The following is a 20581-nucleotide window of genomic DNA, read 5'->3' as shown; positions in this document are numbered from 1 at the left end:
CCTAGGGTTTCAGCCTGTCTCCTGACTCATGAGGCTGCTCTGCCTCTCTTCATCCTCCAGAGAGAAAGGGCTTGGGAGGAAGGGGTAGTCTGTAGGGGATGGGATAAGAAAAAGTGAAGGGCAAAGCGCCACTCTGGGTGCGGCCACAGAGCCTTCTCCAGCATCAGCGGCAAGCTCCAGGTACAAGCAGAGGAGAGAAAACTGAGGGGTGAGGGGAACAGAATGAGGAACACACCAGTGGCCATCCCTTCGCTTCTGGGTGCACCAAGAGAAACAGCTTCCTTTACTTGAACGGGCAAATTCTCCAGGAGGAATCGCTGGAGAGAGAAACCAAGAAGCAAAGGGTTCACAAGCATCTGATTAGAAGGACCCCGAAAAGCTTATTTCTTTTGGTGGCTGTCTCTTGTCCCTGTAAGATTACCTGATATCCTTCACCCTGGGAAGAAAGAAAGAAAGAAGGGAGGCGGGACTACATAAGAAGAATGAGACAAAAAGCAAATATTACACGTGAATCTTAAGGATCTGTGGCTAAGTGCAATAAGCCAAGCACAAAAGAACAAGTCCTGTATGATTCCACTTACACGAGGAGCCTAGAGGAGCCAAAATCATAGACAAAGAAAGCAGAACGTTGCCAGGGACTGTGGGCAGGGGAGAGGGGGAGTTACTGTTTGGTGGGGAGAGAGTTCCAGCTGGGAAAGATGACAAAGTTCTGGAACCGGAGGGTGCTGATGGTGGCACACAACAGGGTGAAAGGACTTACCATCACTGAACTGTACACTTATAAATGGTCGCAGTGGTAAATTTTGCATGACATATATTTTACCACAATTTTAGAAAATCTTTAGGGGCGCCTGGGTGTTAAGTTGTTAAGCCTCTGCCTTCGGCTCAGGTCATGATCCCAGGGTCCTGCAATGGAGCCCCACATCAGGCTCCCTGCTCAGCAGGAAGCCTGCTTCTCTCTCTGTCCCTCCCCCTGCTTGAGTTCTCTCTCTCTCACTGTCTCTCTCCCTCTGTCAAAAATAAATAAAATCTTTTTAAAAAATCTTTAAAGAGCAAATATTAAATAAAATAAAGAGTGGCCTCATGTTAAGTGAGAACCAGCATAAGATGACAAAGAAATGTGTCATGTGGGGCGCCTGGGTGGCTCAGTTGGTTAAAGTCTCTGCCTTCAGCTCAGGTCATGATCCCAGGGTCCTGGGATCGAGCCCCACATCGGGCTCTCTGCTCAGCAGGGAGCCTGTTTCCCCCTCTCTCTCTCTGCCTGCCTCTCTGCCTACTTGTGATCTCTGTCTGTCAAATAAATAAATAAAATCTTTAAACAAAAAAAAGAAAGAAAGAAATGTGTTATGTTGGGTCACCTTAGAGCATACATGCTAGAAGACTGGAGTAGGCTCTTTATCATCTCAGAGCCCACCAGACACTCTATGCTATCTGCAGCCTGTGAAGGCCACCTGTTCCTGCTCTCTGCCCCTGCCTATTCACACTGCTCTTCTCTGCAGGCTGGGATCCCTGTTCTCCCAACTCACCCCTCCTCCTTGGCAGTCCTCCTCCCCTGTCCTGCCCACTGGCGGACCCCCATCCAGTCCCCATGGACCCTTCACTAGGGCCATGCCTTAGACTGCTTGGGCCGCTATCACGAGATACCATAGGCCAAGTGTCTTCTAAACAAAGGAAATTTATTTCTCACAGTAATGGAGGCAAGAAGTCTGAGAACAGGTGCCCCCGTGGTCAGGTGGGGACCTTCTTTCAGGACACAGACTTCTTGCTGTGTCTTCACATGGCCGAAGTGGCAAGGGATTTCTTGGGCTATCTTCCATGAGAGTACTAGTCCTATTCAGGAGGTCTCCGCCCTTCTGACCCGATCACCTCCAGATGGCCCTACCTCCCAATACCATGACACTGGGTGTTAGGATGGCAACATGTGACTTTGGGCAACATAAACATTCTGACCCCAGCAGGCCACTTGTTAGAACTTGACGTCCTCAACCACGGAATGAGAGTGTTGGACTCTATCTCAGCTCCTCAGGTCAGGGTCTTTGAAAGTAGTGATGAATTTCCAGCTAAATTTTAGCGTCAAAAATCCTTGTGCCTTGTTAAATCATAAATGCACCTGTGATGAGGGGATGCTGGCTAACCTAAAGATTTCTTTGTTTTATGTGTACTAGAATTACATCATCTCGGTGTGCTAATTGTGTCTCTCATGCTGCTCAGAATCCCAGCCTTCAGAGGCCAGCTGGAGAAAGAAATGAAGTGTTACTTATTTTGATTGGACAGATCAAGTCTTTCAAGGTTGGGACCCAACAGGAGGGTGATTAATGGGCAATCCCAGTGGGGCCACACTTGGGCCACACTTGGTCCCCACTGGTCTGTGTGACCACTACATGCTTCCAGTATCCATGTGCTAAGATTATGGTCAAGAAAAATTACAGTTCTCCTTGCCAGCCCTCTCTAAGCCCACAGATTACCTCCTGCCATCCCTAACTTCCGTCTCTGGCCCCACAGATGCCACACCACGCACCAAACTTCTTGACATCTCATCTGCCACTCTACAATCCTCCATGTCCCATTCCCCAGGGGCTCTGTGTATGGGGAGTGCCCATTAGAGTCCATAAGTGAATGAAGGCCTTCTGGAAGGGTGACATCTTTCCCTAAAGAGGGAGCTCTGACCCAAACAAGCAACAGATAGAGGTCCTGTCACAACAAGGACACAACGGCAAGCTTCAAGCCGACGGCCCAAATGCCAGGCATCCATGCCATCCGTGAACCACCTCATGCCAACAATGCCATCACAGGTGACCAACCCCATGTCGGCCCCCCACTAGCCAACCAGGAGGGGTCAGGACGTGTGCTTCAGTGGCTGGGCAGAAGAAGATGGTGGAGGCCTTTTGGGAGGCATGTGGTACCTCACTTTTTTCCAGAATTTGGTCTTGGCACACTGTGACTGTTCTGTGAGGTCCCCGCTCCACTGGATGGCCCCGTGCTTCTGCTTGATGTACTGAATTGACTGCGGCATGGCCGTGTAGTCCTTGACCTTCTCTAGTTCAATCAAGATGACCTTCATCCCGTCCTGGATGAGTGCATTGTAGACTGCAATTTGTTCTTCCGACATGTTCTTTAACACGTCAAAGCTCAGGGATTCAGGAACTAAGACAATGATCAGCCTCCGGCATAGCTTGATGTTTTCATCGATGACGTTGGCCACCGCTGGAAATAAAGAAGACGCAGACTATCGCATGAGTGAAAGAGCCTAGATTCATCTCTGAGAATATTAGAAATGGGTCCTGGAAGGACAACATAGATTTTAAAATAAATGTCACTTAGGAATGGATAACAAAAGTGGTTTTGTTTTGCTTTTTTAACTTTTATCATATCTTCTGTGAAACCTTTCTGATTTTCCCTGAAAAAATTGGCCCTTTGTGTTCATAAGTCATATTTTTTTGGTAGTTGGTTGCTGCAAGGTCACTTACCTTAGCTCACTGGCTGCACCCACAGACTGTGACCTACTCAGAAAAAGGGTTTTATAGTGCCTAACTTTTATCACTAACTTCACTGAAGGTCTAGTATATAGTAGATGATAAACACATTTTTTTAAATAAATATATTTTAAAGGGACAGGGAAAGTGTAGATAGATCAAATGCTGTATTAATCTTTGTTTGTGTTTTCTTCTTGTGCTGTAGCTAACTAAATGCCCAGGATTTATAGGACTAACTTCAAATTAGTAACACTGCCTGATGATTTCTTGGGGATAGTTCTGGAAATATCCAGCTACAGATGAAACTTGGCCTTTTTTAGCAATAAATAGTAACTTTTATATCCTCCTGATTCTTAGAATATAAAAATAGACTGTGACCTCCCCAAGCTCATGTTCTTCTTCTCTTCAGTTTATTTTTCTATTTCTTGTGCCTAGAATATTACCTGTCACATAGCAGGTGCTCAATAAATATTTGCTGAATAAGTGAGTGAAAGAATATGCTTATGAAATTTGAAGTCTTCCCCATGTTTACGGCGAGCACTAAATCAGATTTTCACTTCCTCATGGAGGTTGATCTTATAACTTATAAAAGATGTGGGCTGAGATGCGGTTGTCTCTCACCATAGAGATAAGCAACTTACAAATCCGAAGTACTTGGCCACCTCTCCACAAACAACCCAGAGTGGACCGCTACCAAATGCTCTAATGTAGTCCTCTTGGTTTCCTCTTGACCAGTGAAGGAGGTTTATTTCATATTTTAGCCGTTTGTTGTATAGCCGCCCAAGAAAAAACATGTAGGTCAAGAGGGAAACTTTATCTGTCAGATGTCTAACATGCGCTAAGCTCCATACTGGTCTCCACTCAGATTTTATCTCATTTCATTCTCTCGCTCGAGTCAGGGAAGCACTCTGTTCCTCATTTGACAGATGAGACAGTTGAAGCTCAAAGATGTCACCCACAGTGCCCAAAGCTACACTCTTGTTCTATGGGAGACATAAATAAATAAATTCTATTTTATTTATGTAGGAGAAACCTGGGTAGTTAAGGTTTATAAAATCATCTTTAAATATGAGCTGATTTACATATTTGAACTGATGGAGGATACTCAGCAGTTAGTCTCAAGGACGTGAGGGCAAATGACCTCTTTTTACCATGTGGTCTCTTGGCCAAGGCTGTCATTGGTCAGCTGTTCGTGTTACTCATAGTGAGAGTCACATTATTTCAACCAGGAATCCCAGTTATCCTGTAACAGGAATGAGCCCCAGAGAGAAGAGAACTGGTCCTAACTTGGCTCACGGACTGTGGGCTGAGGAAGTGCGAGACTCTCTGTGGTTCCATGGGGGAAGATGAGCAGAGTCTCCCAAGCCCTCCCCACCCCCATTTGTGAGGTGAAGGAAAAGAGACTTCCCTTTCCTTTTTACTTGTGGCTTTGAAACCTCACTCAAAACATACCTTGTCCAGGAAATTCATCCCTGCCAAATATAAATAATTTATATCCACACTGCCTCTCCAGCACCTCAGGCAGAATCTTCCACACAAGTGTGTCTACCTCATGGCTCTGGATTTCTCTTTGAGGCTTAGGGTATAAGACATAGGCATCATAGATCTTGCCATCTGAAAAGGAAATGGGATAAACTCACGGAGTTACTCGTACCAAATTCTCTTATGTTAACAGGAGCAAAAATCTGGCTTGGTCCCATGAGGTCCTTTTCCCTTGGGTTCAATGACTTCAGAGTGATCAGCTGGCTCTCTTGGTGCCAACATTGTCACACTAGGCTTCTCATTCTCTCAACACTTTAAATATTTCACTTCATACTCTTTCACTTGCATAGGTTCTGAGGACAAGCTGAATGCAATTCACATCTTTGTTTCATGATAGGTAAGTTGTCCCCCCAACCTCTGGCTTCTTTTAGGATTTTTTTTCCTTATCTTGGATTTTCTGTAATTTGAAAATGATAACCCTAGGCTTTTGTTTGTTCATCCTGCTTGGTATTCTCGGAGCTTCCTGGATTACAGTTTGCTGTCTGACATTAATCTGGGGAAATTCTCAATCACTAGTGTTTCAGATACTTGCCTTCCTTTCTCTCTTTCTTCTCCTTTGGTATTCCCATTACATGTATGTTACACTTTAGGTGGTTGTCCCACACTCATTGGATACTTTGTTTTTTTTTTTCCTCCAGACTTTGTTCCTTTAGCTTTACAGTTTTGGAGGTTTCTAGTGTGATAGCCTCAAGCCCAGAGATTCTCTGTTCAGCCATGTCCACTCCACTAACAAGCCCATCACAGGCAGTCTTCATTTTTGTTACAGTTTTGTTTTGTTTTGTTTTGTTTTCCTAATGGCTATCTTTGTTTTTGGTCCTTTTTGAGATTTTTCATCTCTCTGCTTACATTGCCTATCTGTTGTTGCATGCTGTCTGCTTTTATGCATTAGATCCCTTGGCACACTAATCAGGATGATTTAAATTCCCAGCCTGGTAATTTCGACATCCCTGCCATTTCTGGCTCTGATGTTTGCTCTGTCTCTTCAAATTGTGCATTTGCCTTTTAATATGTCTTATACTTTTCTCTGAAGCTGGATAGAATGTACCAGTAAAAGAAAGTGCTATAAACTGGCCATTAGTAACATGATGGTGAGGTGTGGAGGGAGGGGATGTGTTCTATGGTCCTGTGATTAGATCCTTTAGTGACTCTGGACTATGAACTTTGTGAACATTTCTCAGTCATTTATCCCCGCTTAGATGGGGCAGGATGGCCTGACTGGGCTGGAGTTGGGTATTTCCTTCTGTGCAGTCAGCTAGGCTCTGATAATATCCTAGCAGGTAAGGCTTTCATTAACTAGTTTATCCTGAGGTCAAGCCTTGTTAATAAGAACAGAGTGCTCTAGGATATTTCAGAATGACTTTTCTCCTCCCCCTGCTGGAAACACAAAGAAATTTTTTCTTTGATATTTACAGTCCGAACCAGGTCAGGCTTCTAGAGGGAAAACTCACAAAAGTGTGGGTTTCCACCCCTTATGACTAGGTCCCCTGAAGAATTTAAGTCTCAGATTTGTCCACATTGAACCTCCAATGATTTGTCAATTACTGTTGCTACTCCTAACACATTGGCATTGACCTATGAGGAAGATGGTCCTTTCCCCCTTATGTAAGAATCATTTCTCCAAGATCACACAGCCCCAATTCCAACCTGACTCCTTTGACTTAAGTTCACCAGTCCCCATGGCGAAAATGAGAATTGAAAGCAGGAGTTTCCATCAATGTCACTCCGGATGGGTCCTGCGCAATGGTGGACTGTCATAACTGCACCAGGCAAAATGGGTCCAGTCTCTCGTGATTCAGACCCACTAGAGAATTTCGTCACTGTAATTGCATATGGCATTATAGAGACCAAGCCTCTGAGTAGACTCCAGGAATCTGTTGTGCAGTACGGAGACGTCCCACACAACAGCACATTTCGTCATCACTGAATGAGCTAAGCATCTATTGAGTAACCAACCGCAAGTAACAGTCACTGTGCTCACCCCTGAACAGATGAACAAGACACAAGATCTAACTGGAAAGACCATTCAGAGACTTGGAAATAAAAACATAAGGTGCTACAAGATAACATGGCAGAATGAACAGGAGAGACGGAAAGAAATCAAACTTCCATAGCCTGGAGCTCTTGGGGAAAATTCATAAAGGATGGAGGGCAGTTCCTGAATTTTAATTGGTTTAGGAAAAAATGAAGTGGAAGGTAAAGAGGCCAAGAAGGGGGAGAGCTTGAGAAGGGCATGGAAGGGGGATGCTTATGCTCTACTCAGGGGTCATGTGAATGAGTAAGAAGCTCTAGCAGGGATAGAAGGTTCTAGTGAACATCTCATTAGAAAATGTGATTTTTTGAGCCTCAGGCTATTAGGAAATTCACAGCCAACCTAAGGGGACCCAAAAGGAAGGCTGTCTTTTATTCCCTGTTCATGGAAGTTTGTTTGAGTGAACAGACTTGAAAAGAAAGGTAGGTCTGAGCCCAAAGAAAGAATACTTGTATACTTCAAGTTGTCATCTAAATAATAGTACAGATGGTCCCCAACTTAGGAGGGTTCGATTTATGATTTTTTTGACTCTATGATGGTACAAAAGCAATACATATTCAGGAGAAGCCATACTTTGAATTTTGAATTTTGATCTTTTTCAGGCTAGCGATATGTGGTCCTATCCTCTCTTTGATGCTGGGCAAGGTAAAAAGACACAGCTACGAGTCAGCCACGCAATCCCCAGGTTCAACAGTCCATATACTAACAACAATCTGTACCCACACACCATGCAGTTATCCACCTTCAGGACAGTATTCAATCAATCACATCAGACAGTCAACCTTGATTGTAACACAGACTTTGTGTTAGATGATTCTCCCCAACTGTAGGTTAATGTAAGTATCGAGCACATTAAAAGTAGGCTGTGGGTTACATGCATCTAATGCATTTTAAAATCATGATATTGTTAACTTATGACAGGTTTATCAGGCTACAACCCCATCATAAATCAAGGAAGAGCTGTAGTTAAAATGTGTCCAGAACTTTAGAGTTTACACGTAGCCTTTTCTCATTTCATAAATTCTCATACCAACCACCACTTTTAAGGACCTGAGATAGAGGCGGTCTCTATCATAGTTGCCAAATGTCTGAATGAAATTGGATTTTACAGAGGCTCAAGGATGTTCTATCTCTATGGGGGAGAGAGAAGTTTTAGATCATGAGACAATCAGCTTTTTAGTAAACTGGGGTCATAAAGCAAGTACCAAAGGGATGATGAATTTGTGTCTGGAGTCTGCAGAAACCCAACCCAGCTAAATCTCCTTCTGCAACGTCTTCAACGTTACTAGTCTAAACCACCACTCCGTAAGTGGGTATTTTTCTGAATTAAATTTGTTGTCATACTCTTGACTTTCTAAAGCCAGAGGCTATATGAAAAAAAAATATATTAAGATTTCATAAAGGCTTTATTTTTAAACATTTTAGAAATGATGTAAATTTCCTTAAAATCTTGATAATATTTCATCCTTTTATGATAAAGGATTGGTTGGATTGGTACTCTTCTCACCACATAGCAGACATCCTGAATGAATACAGTGATTTTTGTCTATAAATCTGTGTTTATCACCACCTCTGTCAGAAACCCTGCCACTCATGTCTCTCTTCTCTCAGGCTCTTTCTCTTTCTTCCTGCTCATTAAAAAACAATACAAAACAAAAACCTATCTTTGCTAAGTGAATTCTCTCTTGACAGTGTTCCATGTTCCCTGTTTTTCAAAGAAAAGAGAGGTGCAGACTCAGAGACAAAAGAGAGTTGGGTAGTGAGCAACTCCCACACCTTTTAGAAGATAAAAATATAAAATGCTCCCAACTTTTTGGTCTTTTTTTTTTTCTTTCTAAGCTTTTGAGTAGAAATGTTACCTTGGTGGCTCATTCTCAAAATGCAGTGGGTTCTCAGAACTTTCAAATGATCAATTGATCATTTATTCACCAATATAGCAAAAAAAAAAAAAAAAATCAAGCTTGAGGCCATTTTGCTTTTCCCGTCAGCCTGTGGTTTTGAAGGGCGCTCTCAGACAACTGCCTGCCAGCTTTGGCTGTCATAGTCACAGTGAGGGTCACATTGGTATCCTTGGATTACGGGAAAGAACGCTGAGACAGACAGGGCTATGTTATTTCTGTGGCCTTTGAGCAGCTAAGTGGTCAGCCTTGATTCAAACCCAAGTCTACCACTCCCTCTGGTGTGGCTGAGATGAGAATTGGGAGGAGGAAACTTCAAAAGCATATCCCTGATTAGTCCTGTGCAAGTGTGTCAGATTGCATTTTTTAAGAAAATAGCCCTAGCAATATTTCCAGTTCCACAGGCTCTTTCAGAACTGACCACACCCCCGATAAAGAGGTAGAATCCATTTCCACTCCCTTAAAATTGACTAGGACTCTGTACCTGCCTTGACAGATAGAATGTGGTAGAACTGACTCTGGGAATTCAGGGTCTGAGTCATAAGAGAAAGTATGGGTTTTCCTGACTCTCCTGTTCTTGAAACACTAGCCCCTGGAAGCCAGTTGCTATGCTGTGGGGAAGCTCAAAGTAGCCCACACAAGAGAGACCACATGGAGAGGCCCTGGGGAGAGAAACTGAGGCCACGAACTAATAGCCAAAATCAAAAGACAGCCCTCCAGCGGGGTTCCCAGACATTGTGGAGGTGGCACAGGCCATTCCTGCAGTGCCTTTTCACATCCTGACCCGAAGAACCCATCAGCAAAATAAATGGTTGCTCTATGCTATAAAGTTTTGAGGTAATTTGCTTCCCAGCCATAGTAACTGTAACAGCAATTGGGAAGGTAACAATGGGCAATAGATAAAGATGAGTCTGACATGCCCCACCCCCCCAACTGTCTATTTCACCCAGAAAACTATAGAAATGTAGACCTACTGGTAAGTTTTTACGGAAAGGGCCTGCTGGCAGATACTCCCACAGACTCCCTCTATATAGTGGATAAACCTAGACAGTTCATCTAGGTTCTGGCCAAGCTCCTTTTTTCTCCTAAGGAGATTCAGCCCTAATTTTGATGCTGAAATATCTGCACGTGCCTTTATGGGCCATTGGCACAGAAACACAAGAGTTTATGGGCGTGTATTCATATTTATGAGAGATTGCTAAAAGATCATTCAACCCCTTAATTTCTTTTATGTTATTGCTAAATTTCAAACCTAATCAAACTGGACCCAACGAAAAATCAGACAGAATCAATCTGGCCTTCACATAAGTGCTTTGACATAATTTCATGAGGTTTGGCCTTTTAGCCCTAACATGGTAGACACTAAAAGAAAAGTCACATTCAACATGCTACCACTTTTACCACAGGAATGTTGTCGTAGACAAGATTCATTATATTACACCCTTTAAAGATGAGGACTCCCCACAAAAACTCTACCTCGGAAAATGGTCCCAGAAGAAGCCACATGCTCTCATAAGCAATTGAAGAGTATTTGTGAACACCACACAATGCATCTTGTCATTGCTTTTGCCTTTACTTCTAAAGCCAACTCATCTTCAAAAAGTGCCCAAGATTTGTCATCAGTTCTACCCCCAAGCTTTATTTTACCATTCTACACTCTGTTCACTGTACCTATTTTGTTTTTGTTTTTAATTGTTGTGTTCTACATGTATATTCTCCACAAACCTATTTGGAAGGTGGTGAGACCTATGCAAATCTCTCTAGATGTGTAAATTAACCCTTATATTTTTGTACACGCATGCACACCTGGAAGGAGAATTTTTGAAGTCACTCCTATAATTTACTAGAGAATATACAGAACCCATGGACTAGGGCAGGTGATAACTCAATAAAACTGAGCTATACCCACCTGTTACTCATGTTATAAAGCCTAACTCATGCAGCTGGGATAATAATTTATCACAGGAAGGACACAATTTGTCTATTTCTTCATTCCTATTTGCCACCCCTTACTCCACAAGCTCCCCCCATAACTCAGAAAATATCCCCCAGGGACACAATGCTGGAAATAGCAACTGGGACAAATCTTAAGTCTCATCACAAGCTCATTGCCAAAGCCAACACTCAGAGAGGAATTTATAGGGGTCATTCTCATAGATGGAACTGTAGAGATTAGACATTTAGTCATAAAGTATACAAGCACTTATCTGAATTAAGAAAAAGAAAGAGGAGGGGCGCCTGGGTGGCTTAGTCCTTAAGTGTCTGCCTTCGGCTCAGGTCATGCTTCCAGGGTCCTGGGATCAAGCCCTGCATCAGGCTCCTTGCTTGGCAGGAAGCCTGCTTCTCCCTCTCCCACTCCCTATGCTGTGTCCCCTCTCTTGCTATGTCTCTCTCTGTCAAATAAATAAATAAAATCTTGGAAGGAAGGAAGGAAGGAAGGAAGGAAGGAAGGAAGGAAAGAAAGGAAAGAGGAGCCCTGGCCCACTGAGCTCCAATGCCCAAACTCTCAGCAGGAATTTGGGGTGGAGCCCAGTCTCCGCAGAGGGTGGGGCTCCCTGAATCTGTCATCTGCTCAGCTCCCCCTGCTCTGGATGAGTCACTATTCCTTTTTTCTCTTCCTGCTAAACTCAACCTCACTGGCAGGCAGCTGCACCAGCCCTGGGTTCTCATGCTCCTGAGAGTCCCAGTTGAGTCAGGGAGTGAGACACGCACCAGGACCAGCGATATGGGAATACCACTGAAGTGTCCCCAGTGTCCCTTCAGTCAGTAACCAGAAAGCAGGTGGGCCACTCATGTGTGTGTGTCAGAAAAGACAAGTGGGGGCACGCAGGTCTCCTCCGTCACATTCGTAGGTGGGAGCATAGGCACAGGATGGCCCCGCGGGGACCACAGCCCCGAAGAGAGACCCCACATCCAGCCAAAGGGCCTCTGGACTGGAGGGGATTTCAGCAGCATTGGACAGGCACAGTCAGGTTTCCCTGACTGGATTTGGCTCTCAAGAAAGAACACGTTGCTTTCTACACTGCCCTAGGACTAACTGTTTTGAATTCGGAAATTTAGCTTAGAATAAAGTCTGAGTTAGGACAGCTGTTTTCTCAAACTGATGGACAACAACTTGTGCTGCATGCTTTATATGCTTTATATATCCCTGAATTCCCACTCCAGTCCTCATCGCTCGTCTCTGGACCTGAGTGGCATAGATGTACGTATTTCTGTGCACGTGAAGCAAGTGGACTTATCTCTGCCATGTGTTAATTTTCCATCCAATCAGGGGACATTAAAGCAGACTATTACTTTTTTCCAAGGCCTTAATAGATCACAACCATTCTGAGACAACAAGAAAATAGCACAGAATTTTAAAAACACACTTTTGGGGGGTTTGGGTTTTGGGGGTAGGGGTTCCTGGGTTCCTTAGTCGGTTAAGAATCCAACTTCTGATCTCAGTTCAGGTCTTGATCTCAGAGTCATGAGTTCAAGTCCCAAACTGGGCTCCAGGCTGAGCTTGGAGCCTACTTATAAAATGCAAATAGAAAAGAAAAAAAACACCACAATGGTGGGAAGTGCCTGTTCCTCAGAGTTTTAGGATCACACTGAGGCATTTGTGTGTTGAGATGTATTGGCAGGACGGGAGCTCCACAGACCAGACTGAAACCTGGGGTGGAATGGCCGAGGCAGCTAGCTTTGGCCTTCAGACTCCAGGGTGTCCCTGGGCCCCAGGTCCTTGCTCAGTGCCTTCCTGGACATTAACTCAGTTATTCCTATAATACTCTGTGAGGCAGGCTCTGAACATTTTCTCTCCCTCCCCACTTCCTCCTTTTCCTTCCTTCCTTCTTCCCCTTCTTCCTCCCTTCTCTCCTTCCCTCCTTGCTTCTTTTTTTCTCTCATTCTATAGCCAAGAAAGAGAAGAACATTCAACACTTCCTAAGATCACAGGGGACTAAGTGGAGAACCAGATGCAAACCCAGGTCTCTCCCCAGCCTTGCGAGTCAGCCACTTAAATCTTTTTAGAAAGCGCTCCTGCCACAGGCAGCTCATCTCCCTCCATAATGTCAACTTTGCTCACGCCCCACCCCCTTGCGTTGAAGATGCAGTGCGGGTGGGAAGCCCTCTGTCGCTCTAGGAGAAGCTGTCCTCTTTGGAAAATAGCAGTAGGTGTGAGAACTCTCCAAAATGGTCACAGTGGGGCCCAGAAGCTGATGTGCTCCTCCTGAGCAAAGATTTGCTCAGCCACGACCAGGCTGCAAGCCTCATTCCACTGAACAATGCCTGTGGCCATGAACCAATGGCTTCCCTGAAGCATGAGACATTCCAGGAAGAGCCCTTCCTCCCAATTTGCCAACAACATGAAAGGCAAGCTAGTAAAATAGAATGAAGAGCATTTACAATGGTTATACAGATGAGCGGAAGCCAAGGAGGAGGCAATCTGCTTTGGTTGCCCACACTTACCTTCTTTGCTCCCGGGAGAATGGAAAGCACTTCGATACCAGAGTACAATGTCGATCTTAAAAATGTTGTAGAGGTACATGACAGACGCTGTTGCGCCTACCAAGGCGAGAAGTCCTCCTATCAAGTAAGCTTGAACATTCGGAGCTACAGATGACAGCAAATAAAGATGTAAATAATCCAATAATAATGATAATACAAATGCCAAATGGACAGGTACTAGAGGTCGATGAGGATTCTGCTTAAGTATTTTCTTACAGTTAAATATAATAGATACATGGGAGTAGAATAATCTGGTGTAGCCCGTGAATTTCAGGAAGGAAACATGCCCTTGGGAACCTGGGGAGGGAAATTCTGCAGAAGCCTGGCCTCTCATGGTGGCCACAGCTGGGCTTGAGGGCATGAGGACTGCTCTCAAAACACACACACTGCCAGGTCTCACTTAGCCAACACTACTAGACTCTCCCGATGTACGGCCTTGAACATGCTTATTGGAAGACCTTCCCCGGTGGTTCTGTGGCACATTCCTGATTGTTCCACTGTCATAACTGCTTTCACAGGCACTCAAAACTGACAGCACGATACCTGTCATACATAAAGAGCCATCAGCTGTCTCCCCTGAAAATCCTTGTTGTCTCCCTGAGATTGGCCGAGAGCCAAACTCCCCCCTTATCCTCCCTGTGCCAACAAGGTCTGCACCGGGGGCCTGTCTGCAAGGCACAGTCTGGGGAAGGGCAGAAAGGGTGTCTACCCCTGCTCTGCTTCGCAAACACAGGGCAGAGCGATTATGGCAAAAGCAGTGGGTGGGAGATGATCAAGAAGGAGAACCGGTTCTCCTGGAATGTCAAGTCCCTGAAAACAGGCTCAGGCACCTACACATCCCAGAAGAGGAACAGCACAGCTTTCTCCCTTGCCACCGCCCAAGACCAGTGATGGCACAGAAGGAGGCTCTGGGAAGGAGAGAATTTGGAAAGAGGAAGAAGGACAGAAGGACAGAGGAAGAGAAAGTCTCTCCATTCTTAGAACCCACCGCATACACCACTTCCTTTTTCAGTCCCTTCCTGGTGTTCTAGTCTCCACAAGAAAGTGTGTATGCATGTATGTGTGTATGGGGGGCGTGGGTAGAAGGGAAAATTCTCTTTTCTTGTGTTCAAACGTGTTCAAAGAGCACAATCATTTTTTTAAAAATACTCCCTAAAGAGCTTATCATGACCTGCCCTAGGTCACACCATGTTGCAAACAGTTTGAGATCAAAGACACCCCATGCACTACTATATGTCTTTAAATAAATGTCACGATAAAGCACAATAACTAAAATGCATTCTGGGTCAACCAAAATAGCAATCCATTGATTAAGTCCCAGCACAGCCAAGTGGAACTTCTCTGCACGCAGGTCCCTGATCTGATCCTGACCACGTTTGAACCTCTAGCTTCTAATTCTTAGATGGATCCACACTTCCCTCCCATCCTTCCACTTCTCTCTGTCCTTCCCCAGCTCTTGGAACAACAATGCCACCTTCTCCTTTGGGAGGACCCAGGTCTGGGAACCTATAACGGTTCAGGGATCTTCAGGGATCTTGGTACTGCAATGGTCACAGTAAGAAGACCGTGCCGTGCAATATTTATGAGAGTCATAAAGTCCCTGGTAATAGACAGGAGTGACGGCCCGATATTCTTGAGTTGGTCACTCATTGCCTTCAGGAGCACTGACCTCCCCTCTGCTCTGGAAATGAGATTAAAACCATCAAATGCCAAACAAGAAATTAATGCTGAGTTTCCCTACTGAATATCGCTTTGCTACAAGGAGACACTTGTCTCCTTGTCATCATTTTGAACCCTCTGAACAGTGTGTATCCCTCAAAACCATTACCTGGGAGTTTTAAAATAAAATATGCTGCGGACACTCCAGCGTGACAGACAAAAGGATGGCCGTAATCTTCCATTTTCACTTCCAAGAAGGTTATGTTCACTGTGTAAAAAATATCTTTCTGGAAAAAAATGTGTGATCTATAAAAGAAAGGAGCCAATCATTTATACATGAGTCCTAGTTCCCCAGCATAGAGTATCATCTTCAGTCTAGAGAATAAAATTCTCTCTCCAGAGAACACTTTGGGCCATCACGTTACCCTGAAAATGCTTCATGGACTAGCTAGGTGAGGTGCATGCATGGTGGCCATTCCAGACTTGCATTTTCTTCTGGACAGGGACAGACAGCATCCTCAGCCCTCCAGAGACTTCCCCTGGTCATCTCCACTTAGGCTAATTTACCTACTCTACATGTACCCAACACCAGTTCTTCCATCCCTCGGACTAGTGAGTCTTGCTTGACACCACCCCAATTAGACCACCACAAATTGGGTATCTACCATGCAATTAGTTCATGATTAAGTCCTGTTTCCCCCAAGAGTCCCTGTGCTGCTGCCCACTTTGCTACTGAAGCCTTGAGGATCTATGGGTCATGATATAACGAAATAGGAATGAGGCTGGTTTTAAGGACTAGCTGAGAGAAAGAGATTTTGTTCCGGGAAGCCCATACTTGATGTTTTGCCTCATGTGTCTAACTAGGACGTGAGAAGTTTGATAACGTGGGCCTCATGCTTCTCTAAACCAGAAGCTTGGCCCTGCGTAGCGCTGAGGAGATCTTTGAGAGACAAAGCCAAAGAGGGTTGAGGAGTCATTGAGAAGCATCTACAAAAGTAGTACTAGCAACAAAATAACTTAAGTGAGGAAATTCTTGTCGGCTTTTAGGGAAGCCAGAAAAACACAACACTTACTCAAATCCTTCTCTGATGCGTCTGGATTCATTATAATAATCATCCACCAACATGTTGTTGACTCTCCAGCACCGGAGATTTGTATTATCCCTAGTGTCTGTGATATTGCAGTCCACAATAAGAGGGGAGCCTATAAAAAAATTCATAAATGTTACGTGAAAAGCCTACCAAAAAGTGGTCACCTAAACAACATCCTGAATATAATTTGGTTACCAAAAATTCACCCCGGAGATCAATGTTCCTCTACTTTATTCTCTCCCTGGACAGAGATCACAGGGACAAGGAAACTTCCAGAATGTCTATTTTGTAAAGAGATACCCATGTGCGGCCAAGTATCACCAGCTTGGGACACAGACACTACCACCAGTCTTAGGAAACTTAGCAAAGAACTTTACAAAGTATTTCACATACATCATCTCCTTCAGTTTTCTCACCTTCAAAACATTCCTACGATCAGGAAAGAGGAGGCTCTATAGATAAGAACACTGAAGTTCAGATCGACTGGTGACTTGCCCAAGGTCACATGTGAGAGAAAGAAACTTCACCAGTCGTGACCCCTCTTTGACCCCATCACACACAGTCACAAATTATATTTAATAGGTTTTTTTAAAGATTTTATTTATTTATTTGACAGAGATCACAAGTAGGCAGAGAGGCAGGCAGAGAGAGAGAGGAGGAAGCAGGCTCCCCACTGAGCAGAGAGCCTGATGTGGGGCTCAATCCCAGGACCCCAAGATCATGACCTGAGCTGAAGGCAGAGGCTTTAACCCACTGAGCCACCCAGGCACTCCAATATTTAATAGTTTTATATTTTTATTTAATTTTTATACTTATTGGTTTTCTATTTTTATTTTATTTTGCTCCCTGAGCCTAATACCCTCCATCTATTTACTCTACACAGAAAATTATTTCTACACAATCTATGTTTCTTTATTCTAGGTGGAATTAAGGTTTTTTTGTTTTTTTAAATAATGAACTACAACCCATGTAGAGTAAAAAGTATAGGACATAAATGCAAAGCACTCATCCATACCTCTTTGACCCCATCAGGAAACAGCAGATTGGCCAGAAATCCAGAAGCCTTCCCCATGCCCGCCCCTTGCCTGCTTTATACTCTAACACTTCCACATTCACACTTGAACTGTAGCTTCTGTTGCCCCACGTTTTGTTTGTGAGGCTCATCTGTACTGTTGCACGTAGCTCTACTCCACTCAGTGAAGGGAATACACTAGTGCATCTCTATTTCTTGTACTGCTGCTCCGCACACACCTGCATCGCTATAGTGTTTGCCTCCGTGTGAAGACTGCTCCCCGCTGCACACCTCCTGGGGCGCCAGTACACACCTGTCCTGTATACACGCCCGTGTCTGTGACGGTACACATGCCCAGCTACCGGTAAAATCGGTAGATCGTAGGTGATGCGTATCTTCGACTTTAAAAGAGATGCCACATCGTTTCCCAGCACGGCTGTACCGATTTACGTTCCCACCAGCAGTGTAGATGAGCATGTGTAAGAGGGCGGGCTCAGCAGTATGTGCTATTGTCAGTCTATTTATTTTCGCCAGCTCGGTGCTGTCTGATCTCACACCTTGGACTGAATTTGCGCTGCCCTAGATGGCACCTGCTCCACCATGTTTTTAGACCTTCGTTGGCCATGTTGGCATCCTCTGTTGTAAACAGTCACAGCGGTCTGCTTCGCCTTCTGGTAGGTGGACTTGTCTTTCAATAAATGGAAGTTCCTATGTTTGCTGTACTTGTCAAATTCTACCTCAAGACTAGTCATTGAGGGGCACCTGGGTGGCTCAGTGGGTTAAAGCCTCTGACTTCAGCTCAGGTCATGATCTGAGGGTCCTGAGATCGAGCCCCGAATCTGGCTCTCTGTTCGGTAGGGAGCCTGCTTCCTCCTCTCTCTCTGTCTGCTTCTCTGCCTACCTGAGATCTCTCTCTGTCAAATAAATAAAATCTAAAAAAAAAAAAAAAAAAGACTAGTCATTGACTAATATGTCTTTATTTTTTTAATCTTTCCTTACCCCAAATTATGAAGGATTTTTTCCTAGAAATGCATCATTCTGACTTCCATACTTAGATCTACAACTCACTTGAAATTATTTTTTTATAAACAGTGTGAGAAAGGTGTCAAGTTTTTATTTTATTCCATATTCTGTCCCATTGTCAAGTCCCACTTGTTGAAGAGATCACATCTCTCCTAGTACTGTGTCAGCCTCACCAAAATCAAGGGCATAATATGGCAGATTTATTTCTGGGCCTTCAATTCTAACCCACCGTCTACCTTGTATCAGAACTACACTCTCTAGGCCACGGTAGCTTTTTATTAAATCTTGAAATCGGGTGGTACAAATCCCTCAGCTAGTTCTTTTTCATTAAAAGTGTCTTGACTATTATTCAGTCTTTACTTTTCCATACCAACATTATAACCAACTTACCAAATTCAGCAAAAACTAAAATCTGTTTGGCTTACCCTCAAAACAAAGGAAATGTGTTTAATAGTTTAGTCTTGAGCGTGTTGTTTCTTCTATAGGCTTCTAAAGATAGATTTTTAAAAATTAGATTAAGGGCATTCCCTTACATTCCTAGTTGTTGTTGTTGTTGTTTTTCTTTTCAGCGTAACAGTATTCATTGTTTTTGCACCACACCCAGTGCTCCATGCAATCTGTGCCCTCTCTGATACCCACCACCTGGTTCCCCCAACCTCCCACCCCCCCCCGCCCCTTCAAAACCCTCAGATTGTTTTTCAGAGTCCATAGTCTCTCATTCCTAGTTTTAAAAGAGTGTTTTCTTTTTAAATAATAAATTCCTAGTTCAGGCATTCTAAATGACTTTTCAGTATCTATAAGTGTATTATTTTTTCTCTTTTGGTTTGTTATGTAAAATAAAAAAGGATGGCTTACATAATATGAGGCAAGTTAGCATTGTTTCACATAAACCAACTGAACCGTAATGTATCACTCTTTGGGTATGCTGCTAAAATAAGTTTGCTAAGAATGGGGGAGCCAGGTGGTGGGTATTATGGAGGGCACGTATTGCATGGAGCACTGGGTGTGGTGCATAAACAATGAATTCTGTTACACTGAAAATTTTAAAAAAAATGTGCTTAATTTTTTTCATCTGTGTTGATGAATGAGATTGGCCTGAAATTTCCTTTATAACGACGTCCTTGTCGGATCCAAGTGTCAAGATTTTCCTGACCTAATAAAATGAGTTAACAACTGTTTCTTCTTTTTCTACTCTGTGAAACTATTTAAATCTGTTGGATTTCTTTATTAAATGTTTCGTAGAGCTCACCAGTAAAGCCAGGTGGATCTAGAATTTTGTTCACGACAAGATTTTTTATTTCTAGTCATATGCCAATTTTGAAATCTGTATCTTCTTATACCAGATCCTATGTGCTGGTTTTTATGGAAACTGCCCATTTCTTTTTAGATTTTCAAATTGTTTGGCACTAGGTTTTCCAGAGTGTTCTTTTATGACCTTTCTCATGTGTATATGATCTATGGTGATGGTCTCTTTTTCCTTCAGATTGTGCTTTCTCTCTTCTCTTAATCGTTCAGGGGCTTAGCAATCATGTTCCACTTTTCAGAAAACTAAGTTCTTTCCTGTTAATCACTCAATTGCATGTTCATTTACTATTTCACTATTGTCTGTGATTACCGCTCACCTCGTTTCTCCCATTTTGTTGGATTCATTTTGCTTCTCCTTTTCTGTCTTCAGGGATGAGCTTGCATCTCATGGATATTTCAACTAGCTTCCTTTCCTAATTCAGGCTATCAAGCGTGCTCTGATCAAATTTTTGTATCCCACCAGCCTTGGTATAAACTTTTCATGAGTATTCATTGTCAAAATATTTTCTGATTTCTACTTTTATCCATAGGATATCTAGAGAGTTTTTTTATTCTATTGTTTTCTATAAAGTCTAGCTTTGCAGTCCAATATACAGTTGATTTTATTAAACATTTCTTTTTTCTTTTTAAAGATTTTATTAATTTATTTGAGAGACAGCAAGCATAAGCTGGGGGCATTGGCAGAGGGAGAGGAAGGAACAGAGCAGGAAACCCCATGTGAGGCTCAATCCCAGGACCCTGGGATCATGACCAACTGAGCCACCCAGGCCTCCCTTTATTAAACATTTCATTTTGCTTAGAAAGAATGTGTAATCTGTCGCAGCTGGGCTCGGGGTTCTATGATATGAACATTAGGCCATTTGTTGGGCACATTTTGTTTGTTGCAATAGGGTGTTCTGCTTGCTTTGTTCTACCAGCTACCTTGCAAAGTGTCATTATTATCATTCCATTATTAGTGTGGACTTAATCCTGAACTGGCTGTGTCTTTCTGCATGTATATACACACATGCACAAACACACACTTCTAAGGCCATGTTATTATGTATCTACAGGTTCACTATTGA

General features: G+C 43.5%; 1 protein-coding gene across 3 annotated transcripts in view; it reads right to left on the bottom strand.

The window, feature by feature from the left end:
- Positions 1 to 1605: 1605 nt before the first annotated feature.
- The window catches only part of LOC125109007 (interleukin-1 receptor-like 2), a 35532-nt gene continuing 16556 nt past the window's right edge, over positions 1606 to 20581 (bottom strand). For 2 of the 3 annotated variants that reach the window (XM_047745556.1, XM_047745557.1), the window contains exons 7-11: positions 16160 to 16289; positions 15256 to 15392; positions 13389 to 13532; positions 4926 to 5087; positions 1606 to 3204 (exon numbers count right to left, since the gene is read on the bottom strand). In XM_047745556.1, the coding sequence (XP_047601512.1) occupies positions 2837 to 3204; positions 4926 to 5087; positions 13389 to 13532; positions 15256 to 15392; positions 16160 to 16289 (941 nt within the window). In that variant the 3' untranslated portion in view covers positions 1606 to 2836. The remainder of the gene's footprint in view (positions 3205 to 4925; positions 5088 to 13388; positions 13533 to 15255; positions 15393 to 16159; positions 16290 to 20581) is intronic. The other variant, XM_047745558.1, reaches the window with a different exon arrangement.

Source organism: Lutra lutra, chromosome 9 (genome assembly GCF_902655055.1).
Source record: "Lutra lutra chromosome 9, mLutLut1.2, whole genome shotgun sequence".
In the NCBI taxonomy this organism is placed as follows: domain Eukaryota; kingdom Metazoa; phylum Chordata; class Mammalia; order Carnivora; family Mustelidae; genus Lutra; species Lutra lutra.
Note: the sequence above shows the minus strand (reverse complement) of the source record. Positions and strands in the feature narration are given on the sequence as shown.